Raw genomic sequence first — 21,517 nt, 5'->3', positions numbered from 1 at the left:
CAAACGTGGTCAGCCAACGTAAGTGGTCCATAAAGCACAGGATGTCAGTGTCATAAAGTTTTTTAAAATGCACCTTCGTCTGTCAAAGGGAGTTGGGGAATTTATTTTTCTACTGAGTTCTAGATCCTTTTGTAAGAGAGATTATTTATACACAAATTAGTTCATTTCAAAACTGTTAATCTGGCTTTTCATCATTATATAATCCCACAGCTTTTAAAAGTTAAGCACCTACAGTCTGGACTCCTTATGTATAAGAAATTGCCTGCGTAATCTTTGTCCAACACTCTCCCTGTTTTAAAAAATGACAGAAGTCACCCTGCCACTAACAATAATAGTTCCCTAATATCTCAAATTGCAAGCTGTAGTCTATGAAAAATGAAACTTTATATGAACAGAGTAGGACCAATGACAAACACGGAAATGTCATGGAGAAATGCACAAGCACACACAATTTCAGTTCAGTTTCAGCATTTCCCACACTGCCACTTTATCCCCCTGAAGTTAAACCTCAGAAGTGCAAACTCTGCTCCCAGTGAGAAACCAAAGCCCCAAAGTCAAAACCATCTCATGGCCAGCTTTCAGCAAGGGCAACAAAAGATCTGAAGTACATCTCATGGCCTCTGTGCAGGAGTGAAGCTTCATCGTTTGCATGTGCATTTCACACAGCAGAGCTTAAAAATGCATTCCACAGTCCTATTTATTTTTTACCATAATGTCAGACCAGTGGAAAATTTGTGTTTCCTTTCATCAGTACGAAAACCAGGATGTTTGTGGTGAACTCTAAACCTAACTGGTGACATTTTGATGTCTCAAGAAACTGGATTTTATATGACTAAGAATTAAAGAAGCAAATTATTTAAAACTCTCTGGACATCACTTTTTGCAAAATCTATTTAAAACACTTTTTATGACACTGGTGTATTTTGCAAAATGTTCCATAGCTGATGTAGAAGGAGATGACTTTGTGAAGCCATCGGATACAGAGAAAGCTGAGCTTTATGAAAGGATTAAGATGACTGTCTTTGCAAACACGCTGTGTGAAACTCCACGTAGAAAGGGCTCACACATCAGGAAGTGATGGAAGAGACTATCAGTTCTAGAAAATGGTACTAATTGGCGCAGACTGCTGCTCAGCCAAGGCCGTGTTAAATTCCTGAAAGAACAAAGACTTAACAGAATTATGAACAGTGTTTTCTTACATAAAAGAACAAAAAATGGGGGGGTTACACAGTAGAGAGGGACGTAGAGTAGGGGCTGCAGGAAGTGCCTTGTGAGGACCCCCGCCGATGGGGAAAGCAAGAGGGTGATGTGGATGGGAAATTAGGGCAAAAATGGGGCTGTGCCCCCCAGCCAGGTGAAAGATCCCACGCGAAATGCCCCATGGCCTCTCTCTTTATTTCAATGAAGTTACAGGACTCCTCTGTCCCCTTTTTCGGACACAAACCTCCGGCGCTGTGAACTTTCCCACATGTTCATTACTCCGCGCCTCCCAAGTCGACCTTCCTCACGCTGTCAGTACAACCCTGGCGCCGCAGGGCCCACCCTCAGCAACAGCGGGAAGCCGAAAGTTTGGGAGCTCACCTTCAGGTGACAATAAACACACTGCGGTAAGGAGGTGAGGCTGCCGCTGGGCAGCGGCGCTGGGGGAGGCCGGCCCCGAGCCTGCCCCGAGCCTGCCCCGCAGAGCTGCCAACCGCGGGGGCCCCGCTTGTCCTGCGGTAAGCACGGAAGGACGGACGGAGGGACCGGAGGAAGGGAGGAGGGGAGGAGCGGCCGGACCCCGCCGGGAGTCGGGAGCGGCTGCGGGCTCGGGCGGGGGCGCGGAGCGGAGCGGGCTCTGAGGGCACTGCGGGTAGGCCTCAAACCCCGGCCGGGCTGCTGGGCCGGCCACGCCACGCACCCGACAAACGCTTATCCACCACGGTATATAATATATGTGTGTGTGTGTGTGTGCGTATGAGTTTAAAACAGAATGGTTTTTTTTCCATTCTCCCCCCTCCCTCCCCCAACACCTAGCCAAGTGCAGAGAGAGTTAGAGGACAACACAAATACGGTTACTTTTTATTTATTTGAATCCATCTGGCTTTCACCGCGTAACTTACTCGTCTTTTCCCCGGCTTTAAGGGGGTGCAGCAGGTGCTGTTTGATTTTATAAACAAAGCACGGTGTTTGTTTTCTTTAAGCTTTGTAGCAATGCAGTCCACGGGAGCTCATTTTCCAGGTGTGATTTGCTACTGAAATCTGGTTCCCCTGTGTGATTGTACCAGTAAACTGCCTTCGTGCCTTTAACTTCAGAAATGCGAATTTTAGAATTTAGCCTATCTATGACAACTAATTAGCATTCAGATGATTTCAAAGACCTTTGAGAAGTCCAGAGCTGTGCGTAGCACAGAGGACACAACAGGTGACAGTCCTGTCAGAGGGCAATTTGAGCTTGTGCCTTTTAAAATAATTTAATGAGACAAACTGGATTTCATAGCAGGGATGATTTCTGAGGATTTAATTCATACAGTGTTCCAGTCACTGCTGCTGCACCTGGAGCAGGTGTAGCTGTCAAAGCCCAGCTCGTGCCCGGCCCAGCCGGTGCCACTGGAGACCTGCCTCAGTGTCAGCAGCCAGCCTCGCCGGCGCACTGCAATTACCACTCAGATGCCTGTGTGCATGTCACTCTGCTCACTAAGCACTGTGCTGCTTTTTTTTTTTTTTTTTTCCTGACCAATAATTAGCAGAAATGAAGAAATTGGCCATGCAGGGTCACAAAGTATAATGGGGAACTTCAAAAACATAAGAAATGCCATCCAGCCCAGTGATCTGGCACAGGCAGGTCTTGCTCTGTGTTCTGGAAATCCTGCCTTATGCCATGGGTGCTGTATATAATTATTTTGCATCTGAGTGTTCTGCTAGGGGTTTCATTAACTTGCTGCCTTGTAAAACCAGCTTTATAAGAGCTGATTTTCATGATTGGAGAGGTTTTCTTTACCACTTAAATTTATCTTCCATTTGTGTGTGAGCTCAGTTTCTGAAATTTGCCTTAGGATATGCTAAGTGTGTTTTGCTATTTGAAAGAAAATTACGGAAGTGTTGATAGACAAAAAATCATTCTGAATGGCTTCTCAACAGGAACTCTTGAGGTTTTAGCAAGAGTTTGTTTTGACAGATAAGTTGGTGCTTTCACTAAATCAACAGTTTGTTTGCTTAAAAATAGGCTCCCAGAGTTGCAGTTCTGCGTGAATCCTCTTTTTCTGTAAATCAGTATATTGTGCATTGTGGATGACTGACTCGTACATTCAAACAGAAGGAGGACTTAGAATAGTTTAGACAATTCTTCTGTAGAAGAAGAAAAAGCTTATTTATTAGTGTGATATGGGCACAAAGAATAGGGAGGAAGCTGAGTGTCAGATGTTGAGTGATCACTAGGATTATTGGAGCAGTAATTATAAAGATCATACTGCAGGAAATACGAGATACAGGAGATGATTGTATTCTCTTGAGTTGTGGAAATGCTGCAAAACTGTGCAGGGAGTGGTGTTGTGTGAGGCCAGTGAGATCCAGCACTACCCAGCAAGCACTGGGTACGAGGTGCTTGCCAGTCTAGTCCTTTTTTACTTATTTTCTGCATGGTTCTGGGTTAGTGGAGTATCACTGGCCTTGTCACTAGATGAAACTGTTGCAGAGCTCTATGTCTAAGTATTATCAAGTGTTTTATGAGCAGTTAGAATATAATTAATGCCTTTTGTACAAAATGGCATTATTTCATTATTTTCCCAAATACAGAAAAATAACATTAAGGACATTATGCTGTTGTTGTCTTTTCATGTTTGCTGTTTAAGGACAGCAGAAAATCTTAAATAACCTCAGAATATTTAGTAAATGCACAAATAGGGATGTTAAAAATATGGGCTTTTACTGGTGATGTGCAGGAGTAGTGGTTTCTGCATTCCATGTTGCTGAGTTGCTGTATTCCTTGTTGTTGTTCAGGCAATGAGCGGCCTGTAAGGGTGATTATTTTGCAGGATGATTAAGAACGTTAATAACATATAATGTTCTTAAGAATACTAAGAAAAATATTTAGGATATTGTGGGAGTATCTCTGTGGATAATTTATTGGTTGGACTCTGCAGCAACTCACAGACTTAAAAAAATGTATTCTTGACTTGAATTCACAGGCACTGTTTTGTGTGTATTGAGAATATAATCTTTGTAACCTTGTGCTAAGCAATAATTCTGCTCAAATTTTCAGAGTACAAAATTGTTGAAGGCAATGCCGTGTTCATTATTAACTGGAGGTTCAATATTTGCATGTATTTCAGACTGCTTGAGTCCTGTGCTCAATTTATTATTTATATTTGTTGTGCTTTGTCAGCGTGTGCTTTTTGTGGTGAATTTTCTTCTTTAGACCCTTTAAACTGCCAATTCCCTGTAGCAGTGGAGCAGAAAGAGTTAGGATTGGAAACTGAAAACAGAGAAGTAGTTTCATTCAGAAGAAAAAACCCATTCCAAGTAAATGGAGCCATAAGTCACATTTAGGTTGATTTTAGTGATGTAGCTGATAGAGAGGTTTTGTTGGTTCTTCTGTGGAAGGGAATACAGCCTGAAATAAAGTAATGGCAAGGGTGAAGTGTGCTGTGATTTGAAGGATTATAATCTCAGGAGAGGAGACACTTCTGCTGAGGCTGCTTTCTCTGGTTGCCACCAGGGCGCTTGGAATTTTGGCCACAGGCAGTTTTCTGCGAGGTGACTTCTTCACAGAGGACTTTTTGTTTTGCTGGGAAAATGGTTGCCTGGACAGAGAGGAAGAAGAAATAATGAGCAGGCCTATCTCAGCAAAACCCCCTGTGCATTGTTAAAGGCAGCATTTGCTGCGTTTTGAGCAACAAATTCTGTGTTACATGTGAAAAAGCCCAGATAATTTTTATAGGCTTGGATGAGTTCTGCTCTGGTGAATCCTGCAGTGAGGAGGGGAGCAGATCTTGGGATTTCTCTAAAGGTGCAATGGGACTTGTGTTCTCTGACTAAAAGTCTGGTGTGGGGATTGGAAGGAGCAGCTTCATAGTTCTGATACGGTGAATTTGACTGGAAATTATGTATCCTGTCGTGGCTTTCAGTGTAAGTTAAATAAATGGGGTCCACCTGAATCACTGGCTTTAAACTTTCCCCAGTGTTTGATTTCTCAAGGGAGCTTAGCTGAAAAATCAGTTCACTCTCTTTTTTTTCTGTTACTTTGAGTGATGTTCTGCACTGCTTGCCCAGGGCTGCTGGAACACGGGCCCAGAGCAGGGCACACAGACTTTGTCTTTAAACTTTCCCCAGTGTTTGATTTCTCAAGGGAGCTTAACTGAAAAATCAGTTCTCTCTCTTTTTTTCTGTTACTTTGAGTGATGTTGTAATGATTTGAAACCCCTCAGGTAATTAATACTAGCTGAGATAGCAACTGAATCAGAAAGCTTTGTTTCAAATACTAAAAGTTGTCCTAGACCTGTTGAATAAGTGGAGGGTGCACCATATTTGGGGATAGTAAAAATAGAAACACTGATTAAAAAAAAATATGGGGTGTTTGTGAGTTTATAGATGTATATAATACCTTGTGAGATGCTTTTTCATGACATGTTTATTTACTGTTGGTACAATCTTGGTTTGTTGTGGGGTTTTTTTTCTGCTTTCTTTTTTGGTTTTGTTTTGTTTGGTTTTTTTGTGGTGGTGGTGGTTTGATTTTCGAGTTTCCATTGTCAGTACTGTCAAGTTATCACTAAAAGTCACAGGTTGAAGTCTTTCCCTGGAGTTTCCAGGGTATAAATGAGTAAGGGCTGCAATGAAACTGTCCAACACCTTTGTTTCAGGCGAGAAATAGAATAGTCTGTAGAATTAAAAGCAAAGCAAAGGAAATCATTCAGTTGAGATGGCAAATAAAGGAACAGCTATGGCAATATAAACTGCCCTTGATCAGAACAGGAGGGAGCACAGCAGAGTGTGGGCCAGCAATGAGAGCGCCATCCAGATGCTGATGTTTTGCTCAGTTTCAGGGCAGAAACACCTTCCCCCGTCCAATGGAGATACTTTTATAGAATTGCTGATACTGAACAAAAGAACATTTTTGGTTTTTCCTGACTAAAGAAGCTGTACATTTTGCATACAGTTTTCATGTGTGAGTTTTTGTGTTTGCATAGGAACAGTAAACCAGAGGAGGGAGCAGAGTGCAGTGAAAGGAGCTTCCTCCAGCTGCTCCCATCACAGTCCATAAAACTGTTGCTGTCTTTCAGTGGCTCTAGAGCCAGCAAGTCTTTTCTCCCCAGTATGTCTCCCCAAGACATATGATGGAAGGTATGAGAAATGTGGAAAGTAGAATAAAAACATTATAAAACAGTTGTATGCAGTACTAGATGCTGGAGGTACAGATAGCACTTAATGCTTCAAAGGACTTTTTCAGTAAAAATGTTCAAATGTCAAAGGTTCAGAAAGTCACAGATGACAATATTAACACTTGTTGCTTGGTGCACTGAGTGCTGTTCCGTGGTACAGTCCCAGTCTTCAGGTTGTAAATCCTCCATAAATGAACTGATCATATTGGCAGCTATAAACCATCGACCTGGCATGGATTTAACCATTATTATTAAATTTTTCTAAGTCAGAGAAAGAGGGGCAAAAAAGGGGCTGTAAGAACTGGGAACAGTAAGAGGTGGGCTCTGAGCTACAGCTACATTGCAGAAGGAGAATGAGATTTGGCTGATCAGAACACACAATCTGTGCTGGGTTTGGTCTGTTACCCCAAGACTGGGTTCTGAAGTTTGGGATGCAGGTGTCTCCTGCAGGAAGCTGTTCTGTTTGATGGGAAGGGCTGGAGGCCAAGGAAGGGAGGAGAGTGATGTTTGTATGATACACAGGTATGAGCAATGTAGAGATTTCAAATTCTAGGAAAAGACTTTGAATTTGCAGACATGGATGTGGGACACAACTGTTTTTATCATGCCAGTGGTATTCTGGATTAGTTTTAAAAAGAGTTATGCATATAAATAGCTCCAAGCCCAGTGGATTTAAACTGATTTTTGCTACATTTTAGTAGATGACTGACAGTTTAACCAAATTATATCAGGGTTGTTTGTAAACACCCCTGCAAGGCTCCTCACAGCAAATCTCCCTACGCATTCCTCCTGTTCACAGCTTTTTAATGCCCTGGGGATTTCCTGACACAGCTGTGCTTCCTCTTCCCTGCTGCTCCCTGTTGTTGGTGCATTGTCCATTGCTCTGCAGCCAGCAGAGGAACCACACAGGCCAGTGCTGATAATCTGGCTGGAAGTGTTTGCCAGCTGGCTGACCCCAGTGCTGCCTGCCCAGTTTATAGAAGTCACACCTTAGGATGGGTTGTTGCATGTGAGGTTTTGTCACGTGTTGCAAAGGTTCATTGAAAAAAGTTATTTCTTAAAAAAAAATTTGCTTTTGTAGCAGGTCTGTGGGTTCCGACGTTATCAATGGCCATGAAGACAAAAAAACCCTTTCTCTCTAATACAAGTTAAAAATGAAGTAAAAAAAATTGTCAGGTTTTAGTAATAGGAATGTAAATTTCTAGAAGTATGTTGTAGCTGTGTCTGTGTGTGGGGAAGCAGAATGTATTGGTGTTCTCCTAGTTAATATTCAGGAACAGCTGTGTTCCTAAGCAGGCAGGGGCTGAATGCTGGAACAGGACTGATCTCTGGGCATTGCACTGGTGCTCCAGGAACACCCAGTCCTGGAAACAGCTCCTTTTAGTTCACGAACCAAGGGCAGACTCCTCTTTCTCAAGTTTGTCTTTTGTTTTAATTTTTTTCTTCAGGGAGGAGCTGTAATGTTTTGCTGTCAGGATGAGGAGCAGGATCCCTGTCATCCTCCTGGCCTGTGGCTCCTTTAACCCCACCACCAACATGCACATGCGTTTGTTTGAGCTGGCCAGAGACCACCTGCATCAGACAGGTCAGTGAGGCCTGGGAAAAGCAAGAAAGAGTTTTAATACGCACACAGATCAGCTCTTACTTTACAGCTGGGTTCATTTTCATATTTTTTACTGATATTAATGTAAAGCTTTCATGGGATATTTAATATAGAAAGTCTGGTGTTACCTCAGTGTATAAGCAAGTATAATGAGTGCTCATGCAAAGAGAGTAAAAGTTTTATCAGCAGTTTGAGAATCCTGCTCATGGCACTGGCTGAACCTTGTGAAATAATACGGTTCATAATTTTGAAACTTAGGAAAACCTTTTATGTTCCAATTCCATGCTTTTCTGATACAATGTATTTCAATATGAAGAAGAGTTCCAGGTAGCAGTTTTGACAGCCGGGGGAAATTGGAGAAAAGATGAAACGTTAATTATTCATTATCTGTCTTCACTACGAGGCACTTTATCTATCCTAAAAAAAGATCAGAAAAGCGAGATGCCAGAGGCTAGAATGTTTTGGCAACAAAAGAGCAAGGTGGTAACATCAGGAATTTAAGAAAGAATCAGAAATGCTCACTGGAAAGCCTTGAACTCTAAGCTTGAGCAGCTCCTTAGTTGCTCAGGGATGTATTTTTTTTTTTTTTTTTCATCTGCAGCTAAAATATGCAGTTATGTCTCTGGAAGTGGTTGGGAGGGAATCATTATTTGTTGGAATCTGACAAAGAAGATCCTAGGGAGGTGGTTCAGTAGGAACCTAAACAGCAAATAATAGTAAAAGGAATTTGGCTGTCAAATTGAGCAGGGGGAGAGAACCTGGGAACCCACTGATACCAGTAAAAGCAGCAGCTGCATACTCAGAATATCCTGTGAGGAAACTTTGACTGTCATGGGGAAGAATTACAGAGCTGGCTCTGAGAGCAGCCTCTACAAGTCTCTGTTTTCCTAGAACTAAAATTATTTTGTTGCCCCTGCAGGACTAGGAATAAAAAAATTAAAAAGCAATTTTAATTTACTTTTTCCACTGTAGTTTTATAACTGATTCTGCTGCCCAGGTATGCAAAGAGTAGAAAGGTAATATGAGACCAAATGGTAATTCTGTTTAAGTCATAAATTGTAGTCCAGTAACATTTCTCTTTGTCTTTAAAGAAGGACTGAACTGGGAAATTAATTATTATTCTGTCTGAATCAATTTAATGTCTGGTCTGCTCCAGGGTCAGTTTAGAAAGACTCCACCCTATACTCAGGGTAGTTTGCTTAAAATCTAGTAATAATAATATGCAAAATGAAATTTTGAAAGGTTGAAATGAAAATTGTGCATTAAATTACACCTGATGCCAATGCCTAGTTCGGGGTAGGGTATGACTTGCCTTTTGGCTTCTCATTTTAATTTCTGAAGCCTTACACGTACAAGGACTTTCTGCATTGGATAATCCTTCTTTGGTGTCGGGGTTGCCTACAGCGTTGTCTTTGCACTTTCTGAAAGCTTAAACCAGCATGGCAGCAAAGTCAGAGCCCTCCGTTTGCCTGCAGAAGCTTTACCCATCCCGAGCAGAGGTGGCTGCATCTGCAGAACTCCAAGAGCAGCTGTATGTGTTTGTACTGTGCTTATGGGTGTATGTGTTTGTATGTGTGGGTACTCCAACCCCATCTGTGGCCCCTCCCCGACAGGGAACGCACTTTCTCAAGCTGAAGGGGTTGGCAGCATTCTATAAAAATGACTGATTCTGGATGCCTCTTTTATAGCAGAACCATTCCTACCCAGGAAATTTATTGGTCATTTTCTCATGGCTTCAGCCCTGTTTCCACTTCTGGGGTTAGCAGGGAAGGAGAGGAGAAATTGGAGCTTATTTGCTGAGAAGCAACTGGAGAGCGGGGCTTGAGGCAGCAGTGATTCCCTTTCTGAGGGAACAGTGCATCTTGGAGCTCATGTCCACACTGGATGCCAGAAACGAGTGAGCAATTATTTAATTAGTGTGAGGGACGTGTTTCCTAGGCTTGGGAATGGCTTCATCCCCCTGCTGCTTTAGTAGTGCTGCTCCATCACAAATCAGGCTGAAATGATGAGTTGGGCTATGGCTTGGCTGGAGTTCAGTCACCAATCCTGGAAGTGTTCACAGGACGTGCAGATGTGGCACTTGGGGACATGTTCTAGTGCTTGGACTCAGTGATCTTAGAGGGCTTTTCCAACCTCAATGGTTCCAGGATTCTGTGACTTCAGAGGCAGGTTTCACTGCCATGAATGTGACAATCCCTGATGTGCATCCTGACTGACGTCTCCAGTAATTCTGTCTGTCAGCTTTTTGTACATCACGTCAGTTTCTAGTGCTGCCTAATCTTATTTTTCATACATCCCTATTTTAAGTAAGACATTTTATTGGGTTTCTTTAAGTGCAGTTTCATTGCCACATGTCAAGTAATTCATCCTTTTTCAGTTAATATCAGCCAATAAATCTTGTCATGCTACCTTTTAAATACAACACACATAGCTGTGTGTGCCTGAATGACTCAAATCATTCTCTTTGTCTGGATTTTCTGTCTACTCATTTGAATCTGGCGCTTTACACGTCCTCAGACAAAGCTAAAATTTTCCAATATTCAGTCCCTTGTTTTAAAATTGTTTTTTGAAACTTGCAGTGACTGTGGCAGATGGCTTTAGAGTCCATGAATACCTAATACCAAGCACTTTTACTTCTCTGTGACTGTATTCCTCATTTGACCATAAAGACCAAAGAAATAGTACTAGAATCAATCTATCTGAGATATTTTTAATCTTGTTTCCCAACTGTTGCCAGTGGAGAATACTTACATCCCCAAGTTTCCAAGTGAGACCAAAAGCGATGTAGGTCAAAGGAGGAGGGTGTGAAAGACAAGATGTTTTGTCTGTGGCAAGACAAATGCCAGGGGAAGGTGAAGGATAATTAGTTCTTGTCTTATGAAAACTGGGGAAAATGGGACACCATTACTGGGTTGCTATCACAGTCTGGCTTGCTGTGACCTCCCTGGTCCAGCCAGGGAGAACGTGGCAAAAACAGAGGGATGGGAATGATGGACTTGCCCAAAGATAAAGAACTTCAATAGCAATATAACGAACATAGAAACCTCATCATCTCAGGGGCAAGATCCAAAGACAGGGGGGCCTGGGCAACATAACAAGAACATACAGGGGTATTCTGAGGGTGAGGGTCCAATCACCAACGCAAGCTCAGAACACGACCTTGAACGTGACAGGTTCTGAACTGAGAACAAGAGCCAGAAACATGACCTAATTTAGAATAGTTCCATCAACATCCATTAACACACTGACTCCCATGAGCACACTCTTCTCGCCATGACCTGACCAGGAATCTCCCTTTCAGTATCCCACTTCCCGTGGTCTCAGGTTGATGCCTCCTGTATGTGCTACCGAGGCTAAACCACTGCTCATCCCAGCTGGCTGCATTCCTAGTTTCTGTCAAATGCATTCCTGTTCACTGGGTAGGGTAACACCAGGAAGCTGCAGAGCTTCTCTTGGGGGATTTTCCCTTGACACTGAGAGGAAAATGAGTAGTGAGCAAGACTTAAATGTATAGAAGTGTTTCATTTATTTGCTTTTCTGTAGTGGTTATTTACTTTTGTTATTTACTTCTGGCATAATTTCTTTCAGTGAATTCCAGACTTACTACCAGAAGAAATTAATCTTCAGAAGCCCCACCAAAATACACAAACAATTCTGTATGAAATTGGCATTTGATACATTTGCTTTAGTATTAATAAGCTAATTAAGCATTATGATTTGTGTTAGTGTTGGTGACAATTTACAGTGACACCTTGATAACAGAAAACTAAGTAACAATTTTCCTTAATAATCTCCTTTAACATGTTTGAGGGACAGTCTTTGTTTCATTCCTTTTGTTATATTTAGTTTTCTGAGCACTAGCTAGTCCTCCTAAACAGTTCTTAGATAATACAAATTCATAGCAAGAGGAACTTTTTTGCTGCTTTTGTTAGGTGTATTTTGAAAAACAAAGCCACTTGAGGGCCTGGAGAACTTTTACACATATTTAGGACAAGGAATAATAACAAACTACATGATGAAAACAAATAGAATTCCAGAGAAATAGAATTTGAAGATAATTCTGGACCAAGGAAGGTATGAAACAACCTGTAATAATTTATGGGAAAGAAAAGATAATTGCAATGGACATTTATAAAAGGCCAGGGTGACAGAATTTAATGATTTCCTCTTCACATGCCTGCAAAAACTGAGGGGTATATTTGAACAGGTGAACTTTTAAATTACTGAATGGGAAACAAGTTATTTAGAGCCAGTAATAAAATTATTTCCTATATTTTGACAGCTAAAGCTTGTGTTTCTGTGTGGAAGGCTCTCATGCATCCTGTTTGCACAGTGCTGGATTACTCCATTGTGAATCTTCTCAAGCTATTCCTGTGTTTGACTCTCTGAAGTTACCAACTTTGCTTTTTCTCTTCCAGTTGGTTTCATTTCTGCTTGGGAACAAGCTGATATGGCACCAGAAGCTCTTATCTCATCCTGTTTATGCAGCTCTAGGGCAGATTAGAGACTGAAATCTTTCCATCTCTCAAGGATGTGGCAGACCCATATGCTTGGTTAGCATGAGCTCACAGAAATATTATTTTTCATTTAATATGTTAATATAAGTTATAAGGGAAGAACTTACATCCATAGAAATGTAAAGAAACTGAAACATGGCAAATAAAATCACCATGTAGGAAAAACCTTTTAATAAGGTTAATGTAATAGTGAATTCAAACTGCAGTTTTCTTCCCTTTAAACAGGAAATGAATTTAAACTGTAATTTCTTTCCCTTTAAATGACAACTTGTTATAGACCTGTATAATACCAGAGTACAAGAGAATAATTGTTGTTCATAAATCAAGTGGAATTATTTCCAATTTCAAATCAAGAGATGGACTTAATTATATACACGTCTTTGCATGATTCTGGAAAATTTTATCTTGCTCATTTTGCCTGTAATGAGAATATTTTAAAACAGAGGATGGTTTGAACTGACATCTTAAGAGGATGTAAATCTCATTGAATCTTACTGCTGGCTTTTTAAGTCCGATTCGGTAGAGTTCTTTTGAAAATTTTATTACATCAAAATAAATGTGACATTGCTAGAGTGACATTTTCATGTTGGAATATTAAATATTGTCATGTACCAGTATCAGAAATGTCAAGGGTGTTGTTTTCCTTACAAAGCAATAAAGGTAGCATACTGCATTGAAGTTTCTTTGTTAAAATAATTGAATTAGAAAAAAAGGAAGAGGATTTTTTTCTTTCTTCAGTATCATATTTATCATAGTTATTTAAAATGCATGTACTACATTAGAAATAATTTTGTTCATTTCTGTTCAGTTGAAACACTCTTCCTCTCTTCTCAATTTCTCGAGGCTTGCAGCTTGTGTTGGTGCTTTATTTTTGTTTCCTGGTTTGGGGCCAGAACTGCAAAATCTAACCAGTCTGTTGTGTTAATGATTATGTTGTGTTACAGGGATAGAAAACCAAGGGCATATTGTCAAATGTATTTAACATGGTCAGCCAGATAGAAAGGCATTTAGTGGCTGCTGAGCTGATGTGTGGAGCACAGTACTTCAAGTTTCGTTTTAGACTCCATTAGCCCCATCTTTGTGCTTGAATCTTCTGATTTTTCTGAATCACATCTATCAGAACTGCAGTAATATGCTGTAATTCATGCTTTAAGACAAAAAAGGCACAATGATTCTGATAAATAACAATTATCAGATATCTGAGAACAAAGAAGTGGTCAGTGAAGTCATTCTTTGCTCTGGCTATATCAAAGCTGTACTAACTGGACTATGAAACTTAATTCTATCTAACAGTTTTGATAGTTTGCAACATCAATTATGACTATGTCTACATGGTTTCAAACTGTCTGTTTACTCAGCTTTCCTTTTTGGGTCATTTATTAGGATAAACATGATAGTAATTGTGAGCAGTCCACAGAGGAACAAAACATCTGCATTTTAATTTTGTAATTGCTGGGAATGGATTAATAACAAAACCCAAATCAAGTTGTTCATAGCATCTCAAAACTTTGACTTTAACCATGGAAGTTACCCTTTTAAGAGGTTGGACTAGGTCAGCTCCCAAGGCCCTATCCACCCTAATTTTTCAAGATTCTGTGAAGAGGACTTAATTTTCATTTTTTTCTTTTGTTTTTTTCCCAAAGGAAGATATCAGGTGATTGAAGGCATAATGTCTCCTGTCAGTGATTGCTATGGGAAGAAAGGCTTGGTGTCAGCAAGGCACCGGGTGGCAATGGCCAAACTGGCCCTGGAGACTTCTGACTGGATCCGGGTGGATCCCTGGGAGAGCGAGCAGGACACATGGACAGAGACAGTCAAAGTATTAAGGTGATTACATTTTCTTCTTTCTGTCTTTATGAAATTCCTGACTGCCAAAAATCTGCCAGGCTGCCATGTCAATGCACAGAACTTGGCTCCTCTTAAAACACCCAGGCAAATCAGGACTCCCCACCAGGAATCTTTCATTTGCTTTGCCCAGACCTGCACAATAACCATGGTGCTGCCCTCGTGTCCTTCAAATAGCTGGATGCATGTGGACAGCTGTGGCAGTGGGGGTTTGAAGTTTAGTCTCTCCCTGATTGTGGCAGTGAAGTTTGGAAGATTGTATGTTTAGTCTCTGTCTCCACCTGTCTTCCCACCTTTTCTCCTTGGCAGTTATGATAATTCCAGATTCTTCCCTGTCTATCCTCCAAAATCCTGCCCCTGCAGCTTGTCTGTCATAATTTGCTACACCCGTTTGTCTAGAAGATTCGCTGTCAGTTGTGATATTTCCCTTCTGTCACTGGTATGTACCTTTCCCGCTCTATTTTATGTTTACATTTGTCCCCCCAGACCCCTCCTATCTAGCCCTTGATGCATTAGTCGGTCTCCTCCCGGGAATCCGCCCCCCTTCATAAAAGCCGCTGTTTTCCTTTGTTTCCCGCTCTTTGCCGCTGCTCTCTCTTCGAGCCGCGCGGCTTCCGCGCCCGCACGGCGCCGCATCCAGCCTCGGTGCTGTGCTCCCGCCGCGGGAAGGAATAACACCCGCACAGAGCTGCCGCTCCCACGCGGCGCTGCCCCGGCATCGCTCCTGCACGGGAAAGAATACAGGCAGCTTGGAGAAGCAAGCAAAGAGTTCTTCCTTTTTCCTTTGCTCCAGTCCTTAGACGTGGGTCCACATTTATCAGCCGCTCCCGGCGGTCCGGGACCTTAGCCAGTGGCCGAACCGCGATCCTGCCTGCCGGTGGCACCGGCAGGGCACGGCCGCTCCTGGCGTGCGTGCTGAAAGCAAAAGGAGGTCGGGGTGTGCAGCTGACCGACGCCACCGTCCCTCCTGCAACCAGGATGCAACGTCAGAAAGCCTCTGCAAAATGATGGCCACTGCTGGGTTCTGCAGGAAAAGTTCTTGCCTCTCACATTACCTTTCTTGGGTGTAAGATTCTAAGCGGGTGATAGAGAGCTTGTGATCAGAAAGGAAGAGAGTTCACAAATGATACTGTTCTTCAGGAGCATCTCTGTTCCAGGTTAGCTATGGTAGCAGTGTTATGCCTCCAGGTTTATTTGTTCACACATCCTTGTACAGTTTTCTTATTAACTTTAATGGTAAATTAAGCCCAAGCCCATAACTGCTGATGTTTTCTTCAAAATCTTGGAGTTTGCTTTGGTTTTGTGCTGGGAGGAGAAATTAAACAAGTTGTCCAAAACTTGATGCAAGGACATGCATTGAAACATGTCCTTTCCATGTGGTAATAAATGCATATGGGGCAGGGAATGAAAACACAAACTTCTTGTGCTAACTGCACATTGGGAAAGGTGCTACACAAGTTTAATGGTAACAGATACCATTAAACTGGAAGCCTTCGTGAAAGTCTACAGCAAATGTGCTGTAAGAGCTATCACTGATTCTTCAGTTTTATCCCCATTTTCTAGGTGACTTTCTAAGTGGAAACAGGTGTTCAAGGCTCTAAATTGTGCCCTCCAACAGCTGTCCCAAAAGCTCTTGTGGCTCTTTGTGAAAGCAGTTACTTTACAAAAGCATCCATAAGAATTCACTACAAACTTACAAGACAAAGTAGAGCCTTTTAGATCTGCTTTTATTTGCTTCCTTGAAGGAATACAGACATCCAGTTGCTCCTTTTGCCCTTTCCCTCCAGGCAGCAAAGGAGGATCAGGGTGGGAGGTTTTCTGTCTTTGCAGAAAACTATTCTTTCTCTAATCATAACTGTATGTCCCCATTAGAGAAGTCACCAAGTGCTGTCTTACAGTATAGCCTGGGTATGGGGCTTATTGTCCTAAACTTCAGTTCAGTCAAACCATTTTCCTCCAGAGAAGCAGTCTCAGATCTTACAGATCAGGTCTTGCACAGCTCCAACTGAAGTGAGTACTGCTTGCAAGACTGGGTTTGTAAATTATAAATCCACTTCAGAATTCTTCAGGATAAGAAATCCAGTAAGTAAAACCTATATGTATAATTTTCTGCTCAGGCAATGTGTTATGAACAGCCAAACTTCCCATCTGCCTAGAAAGTGAACTTCTAGTTAGATCAAGAAATCCACAAAATGTTAAAATGGCTGCTCGTTAAGGAGAGAAATGAGCTTAAGTCTTGTTTTGTCCACAAATGTTGATGTGTATTAATGAGCTGAACCAGTGCCATAATCCAGTGCTGAGCCTTGTCCCTTGAATGGGTAAGCAGCATTCTGATGAAATGCAGGTGTTTGTGCTTTACACTGTATTTTAAGTGTCACAGGTGAAAAAAAGATTTAAAAAGAGCAGATACTTACTAAGTATAAACAGGCAATGGTTTATGGTGGAGATGTTGTTCTTCACATGCATTCAGAGTTAATCTATAGATTCTTCACTCCTCAAAAAACCAAGGACTATCTGCTGCCTTCACAATAAGCTCCTTCAGGTAGGAAACTTCAGTACCAAGAGAAGGAGATTTTCCTATTGCAAGACAGAGGATATCATTATTGTACCTACATTTCTCTTCTTATCAGTTCTTTGAGTTGTTCACTTACCTGCAGTAGAACATTTAGTCCTGAAACACATGAATGGCCTTTTCCTACAGTACTTGTTTTAACTGAGCACAATAAAAATGTCACATTTCATAAAAACCTGTGGATTTTGCAGAGGATCCCAAGTAGCTGTGACACAAAAGAATTTAAAGCAGCAAATCCCATTTATGGCAGTGCTGTTAAGTGAGTATGGAAATCTTGGAGACTATCCCAAGGCTTTTCTTAGAGAGGAGGAGGGAACATAATAAAGCTGTTTTCCATGTAGCTGTCGTTGATGAGTATCCCTAGACAAGGAAACAGTATTGTCAGTAGGCAAAGGACTGCATTCATTGCTCCTGTGGATTTGATTGGCATGCAGCTATGCTACACAGTAATTAAAAATTGGCAAAGATCTGCATTACCCAGCTTCTGTTGAGTTGTGCTTGTGCTTTAGCTCTATAGTTACTCGGAGCTTCATACACAGTTCAGAAAACGCTAGCGAAGCTGGGTTTGTCCTTTTTGCTATGTCTAAAGTAATGCAATGCCACTTGCTCCAGCCCTTGAGCTGCTGAGCAGACCTGGGGCAGCTCAGATTTTGCAATGTTTGTAACGTTGGTCCTGCAGGGAGCTCTTCACCAAACATTCTTGGTTTTGAATCCTGGCCCAAGAATGTCAGAGCACGACACACAGTCGGTGTGCTTGGCTATACATAGCAGCAGCCTGTTTACAGCAAGGCAGGGTTAAAATTAGGTGTGTGGGAAGGCACAGACCAAGCTCCTGGTACCCACTCTCTGCTGCCATATGTGCCTCACCTCTTGGCTGTGCAGTTTTTCTGGCCAGTGGCTGAGCACCAGAAATCACTGGAGGCTGCTTTGCAGCCTGCTTGGGTGTAGGTTCTTGACACATATGCAGCTTATTCCTGTGGCTAAAGTGTTTGCACAATTAGAGGAGTGTACTTTTAAATCACTAACCTGTGAATTCCTTCCTTACAGGAGACATTCCAAGGGTCAGCTGGGGCTTTGTACATGCACTGGATTCAGACTGTTCCTTGAAACTCAGAACCTTTGTGTTGCTGCAGTTGGATAAGAGCTGATGGTCACTGTGGCTCTATACATGCTGCACAGAAATTGGACACAGCCTTGGTTCTGTGTCTGCTTGTCCTGCCTGACCAGGAGCTTGCATCCTTGAAACAATGTTGGCTTGTGCAAATGTGAGCAATGCTTAGGCCTGGCTCAGGATGGTGCAAGGCAGGGACTGTTCTAAACAAGCAAGGCTGTGCTGATTTGGAAGGAAAAGGCCATTGTCATGAGGTAGCAATACCATTATTGCAGGGGGGCACCAGGGATGAGGAGTGATAAAAGATAAAGTAGCAGAAACCTGGAAAAGCAAAGGGATCCTTGCCTGCCTTCCTGGATCTGGACTCAGTAAAATTAGAAGCTCAGCAGATGTCAAAAAGCTTAAGAGAATTTTAGTTTCTTGGAATTGTGATTCTTCTAATTAAAATAAAGAGGAGAACAGCAAGGTAAAAACTCAGGGAACATATTTTTATGGAGAAGAGGAGGAGAGAGAACAAATATGTCTCCTCCTTGGAACAGAGCACACATTACAAAAACACTGTCATGAGGGGTTGTATTTAGTCAAGAAATTACAGCTAGTGATTGAAGTGAGATTTAGTCCTGTTTCAGACAAAAAAACTCCTCTATGTTTTAAATGTAGTAGCTACCAAAATTGCCAAAATGGTAGAATTTCAAAAAGAATTTACAAACCAGGATGCCATTAAGGAGATGGCTTGTGAATTCCACAAAATGTAACTACATTGATGCTAATCTCATGGTGGCATGAATGTGCCAAATTCCTAAAAAATGGTATTCCTATCCAAAGAGCATAAAAGTAGACCCTGTTCTGGAAGGGGAAAGTGCCAAGTAATCACTTTGTTGCATCTCTGAGAATTACCTCACACAGGAGCCGTTATTTTAAATGCAGGCACCATTATAATGAAGCACTCAGAGCGTTCCAGTCCAAGAAGGAGTTTACGAGAAACAAACATCCCACGGAAAGCTCTACGGGGGACTCTCTTTCTTGCCAGCAACCAGGTTTGTTCGTGACTGTAAACATGATGCTGTGTTTAGCATTAAAAACTCTACAGCTTTACCAGATTAGTAGTGAGAAAACTGAACATAGTAGCTGGTGAGTTTTGAGGGTTGGAGCTGCGTGCCAAAACCAAGCCATGCCAAATGCCAATGTAACTGCTGGGGCAGTTGTTCTGTAATAGCTCCCACACAGATAAGAGACCCTGGAGTTGTATTAATTCTTGATTTTATAAGTGACTCTTTAGCTCTGTCGTTGTGGCCACATTGTGGCCCTGCTTGTTTTGCAAAGCACAGAATACGTTAATAAAAAATGTAAAAAATACAGAAACTGCTTAGAATTCTACTTCTAGTGTTAGACAGTGGACAAAGTGTATGGATAGCACAGTAGTGATACTGCCATGTTGATGTTTGCTGGCCAGAAAAGCTCCTGTTGGCAGTAGAGGCACAGCTGAAAACAATGTCTGTTTTCAGTTCCCTATGCAATCATCTTCCCTACCCTATGGCTTGCCAGGATGCTGCCGGATTTCTGATACATTGCCTTTTTCCTCTAGTGTTGTAGCATCTCTTGGACATGAATAATACAGTTGTTCCTGGTTGTTGAGGAGTTGTATCTTTGCAGTTGGTGGAGGAAAGAAGTCATACTTTTGACACATCATCACTGGAATGTTTCTTACACTCTGAATCTCTCCTTTAAGGTGTTTGTAGAAGACTTGCAGATGTGCTAACCATCAAATGAGTGTAAAGTGAAGGCAAACCTCCATCTTTCCCCTTGATTTCACATGAATACAAGGCTGTGAAACTATCTGGTCAATGTACAACGCTCAGGTGGAATAATGATGAGTGCTATGGAAGAAGTTTGAGGAAAAGAGTTCTGTGCTGGGGCTTAGGCAGGGAACAGCAAATAAGAAATAGAGACAATAAAGAGCAGCAGGGCAGGATGGTGTGGAGTAGCCAGGTTCAAGCAAGTCTAATCTTTGTGCTAAAGTATTTCTCTTTATTTGCTTCTTCCACTTTTTGGATTGCTTGAGTAGAGTAAAAATTCTCCTTTAACTGTGTACAGATAATATTCAATATGCTTTGAATGATGATGAGGTAGGTGATAAAGTAGTTGTGACCAGACACACAAAAACCTAAACTGCATTTTTCTTGCAACCTTCTGAAAAAAAGCCTGTAGTAAAGGTAAATGATTTAAAAAATAAATTAAAATCTAAAGTGATGAGTTAAAACTGATTTTAAGTATAAACTTCCTAGAAGACTGAGAAAGGATAAGACATCTGTTATTTCCTTTTGTCTTTCCAGTTCTACCAGAATTAAAGCTGCTCTGTGGGGCTGATTTTCTACAGACATTTAAGACACCCAATCTCTGGAAGGAAGAAGACATCAAAGAAATAGTGGGAAAGTTCGGTTTGGTCTGCATTAGCCGGGCTGGCTCTGATCCAACGCAGTTCATCCAGGAATCAGACCTTCTATCTAAATTTCAGCACAATATTTTTCTAGTGAGAGAGTGGATCCAGAATGAAGTCAGTGCGACGCAGATCCGCTCTGCCCTGTGCAGAGGGCTGAGTGTGAAATATCTCATCCCAGACTCTGTCATTGCCTACATTGCACAGCACAACGTCTACACAGTGGAGAGCGAGCGCAGGAACGAGGGGCACCTGCTACAGCCTCTCAGGCTGCAAAACACAGCAATAAACCCTCTGAGGGACTGATTTCTGCACTGTGTACCGTGTCAGACCAGGACCCTTGTCATGCAGATTTCTTGTGAAAGTTGTTTCTTGTTAATAACAAAGGGAAAATCCAAAATTTTTTGAAATCATATGATGTTTTAAATCCATGAATCTGTGTGTGGTAGTGTTCAAGAAAATTGGGATGCTCAGCTGTGTAGCTTAAAATACACAAAGAACATCTTTGTGAAAATAAAAGCAAGGAGATCTTCACAATAAATATTCTTAGTATTTCAATACTTTCAGTAAATCAGTAAATATGAGTTAAGGGTCAAATATAGTGCTTTCCTAATTTCTAATTCTGTAATCCTTACTGTTCTAAACCAGCAAAATACAATGAACCATAACTTGAGAGAGAGAGATATGTTTAAATTTATATTACTTCTAAACTTTGACTTTATAAGTCCCTGAATAACTTTTTTGATTTTTGGTGATTTGGCCAAGACTTGGAAATCAATCTTGCTTTCTTGCAAGCACTTAAAAATGCACGTGCTACTTCTGCCGCTTCTAAGGCTTCGGGTTCTCAAATGACAGACAGCCCTCATCCTCACATTTAAAGCAGTGTCTTGGTTTGAACAGACAGGTGTCTGCTAAGGAAGGCAGGAGCCTCTCTTGGAATGGAAAATGTAAACCCCCTCCCTCTGAATTATTATAATTTTGAAATTAAGAGGCTCTCAGGCAAAGATAGGAGGATAGGAATAACAGTATGTATAAATAATAAATTAACCCCCCCCCCAAAAAAAAAAAAAAAACAA

The 21,517-nt window shown here is 41.6% G+C and overlaps 1 protein-coding gene across 4 annotated transcripts; it reads left to right on the top strand.

The window, feature by feature from the left end:
• Positions 1-1,454: 1,454 nt before the first annotated feature.
• Positions 1,455-21,514, top strand: NMNAT3 (nicotinamide nucleotide adenylyltransferase 3). 4 transcript variants are annotated; one of them, XM_041487086.1, is made up of 5 exons: positions 1,455-1,587; positions 7,805-7,941; positions 14,120-14,303; positions 18,932-19,041; positions 20,338-21,514. In XM_041487086.1, exons 2-5 carry the CDS (start codon positions 7,833-7,835, stop codon positions 20,745-20,747), a joined length of 813 nt encoding a protein of 270 aa, XP_041343020.1. In that variant the 5' UTR covers positions 1,455-1,587; positions 7,805-7,832; the 3' UTR covers positions 20,748-21,514. The 4 variants fall into 4 exon arrangements, with proteins under 4 accessions (XP_041343020.1, XP_041343021.1, XP_041343018.1 ...); XM_041487084.1 differs by having other exon boundaries at positions 1,469-1,718; XM_041487085.1 differs by lacking the exon at positions 1,455-1,587 and adding an exon at positions 1,797-1,852.
• Positions 21,515-21,517: the final 3 nt, after the last annotated feature.

This window comes from Pyrgilauda ruficollis, unplaced genomic scaffold (assembly GCF_017590135.1).
Source record: "Pyrgilauda ruficollis isolate IOZ18807 unplaced genomic scaffold, ASM1759013v1 scaffold79, whole genome shotgun sequence".
Taxonomy (NCBI): Eukaryota; Metazoa; Chordata; class Aves; order Passeriformes; family Passeridae; genus Pyrgilauda; species Pyrgilauda ruficollis.
Note: the sequence above shows the minus strand (reverse complement) of the source record. Positions and strands in the feature narration are given on the sequence as shown.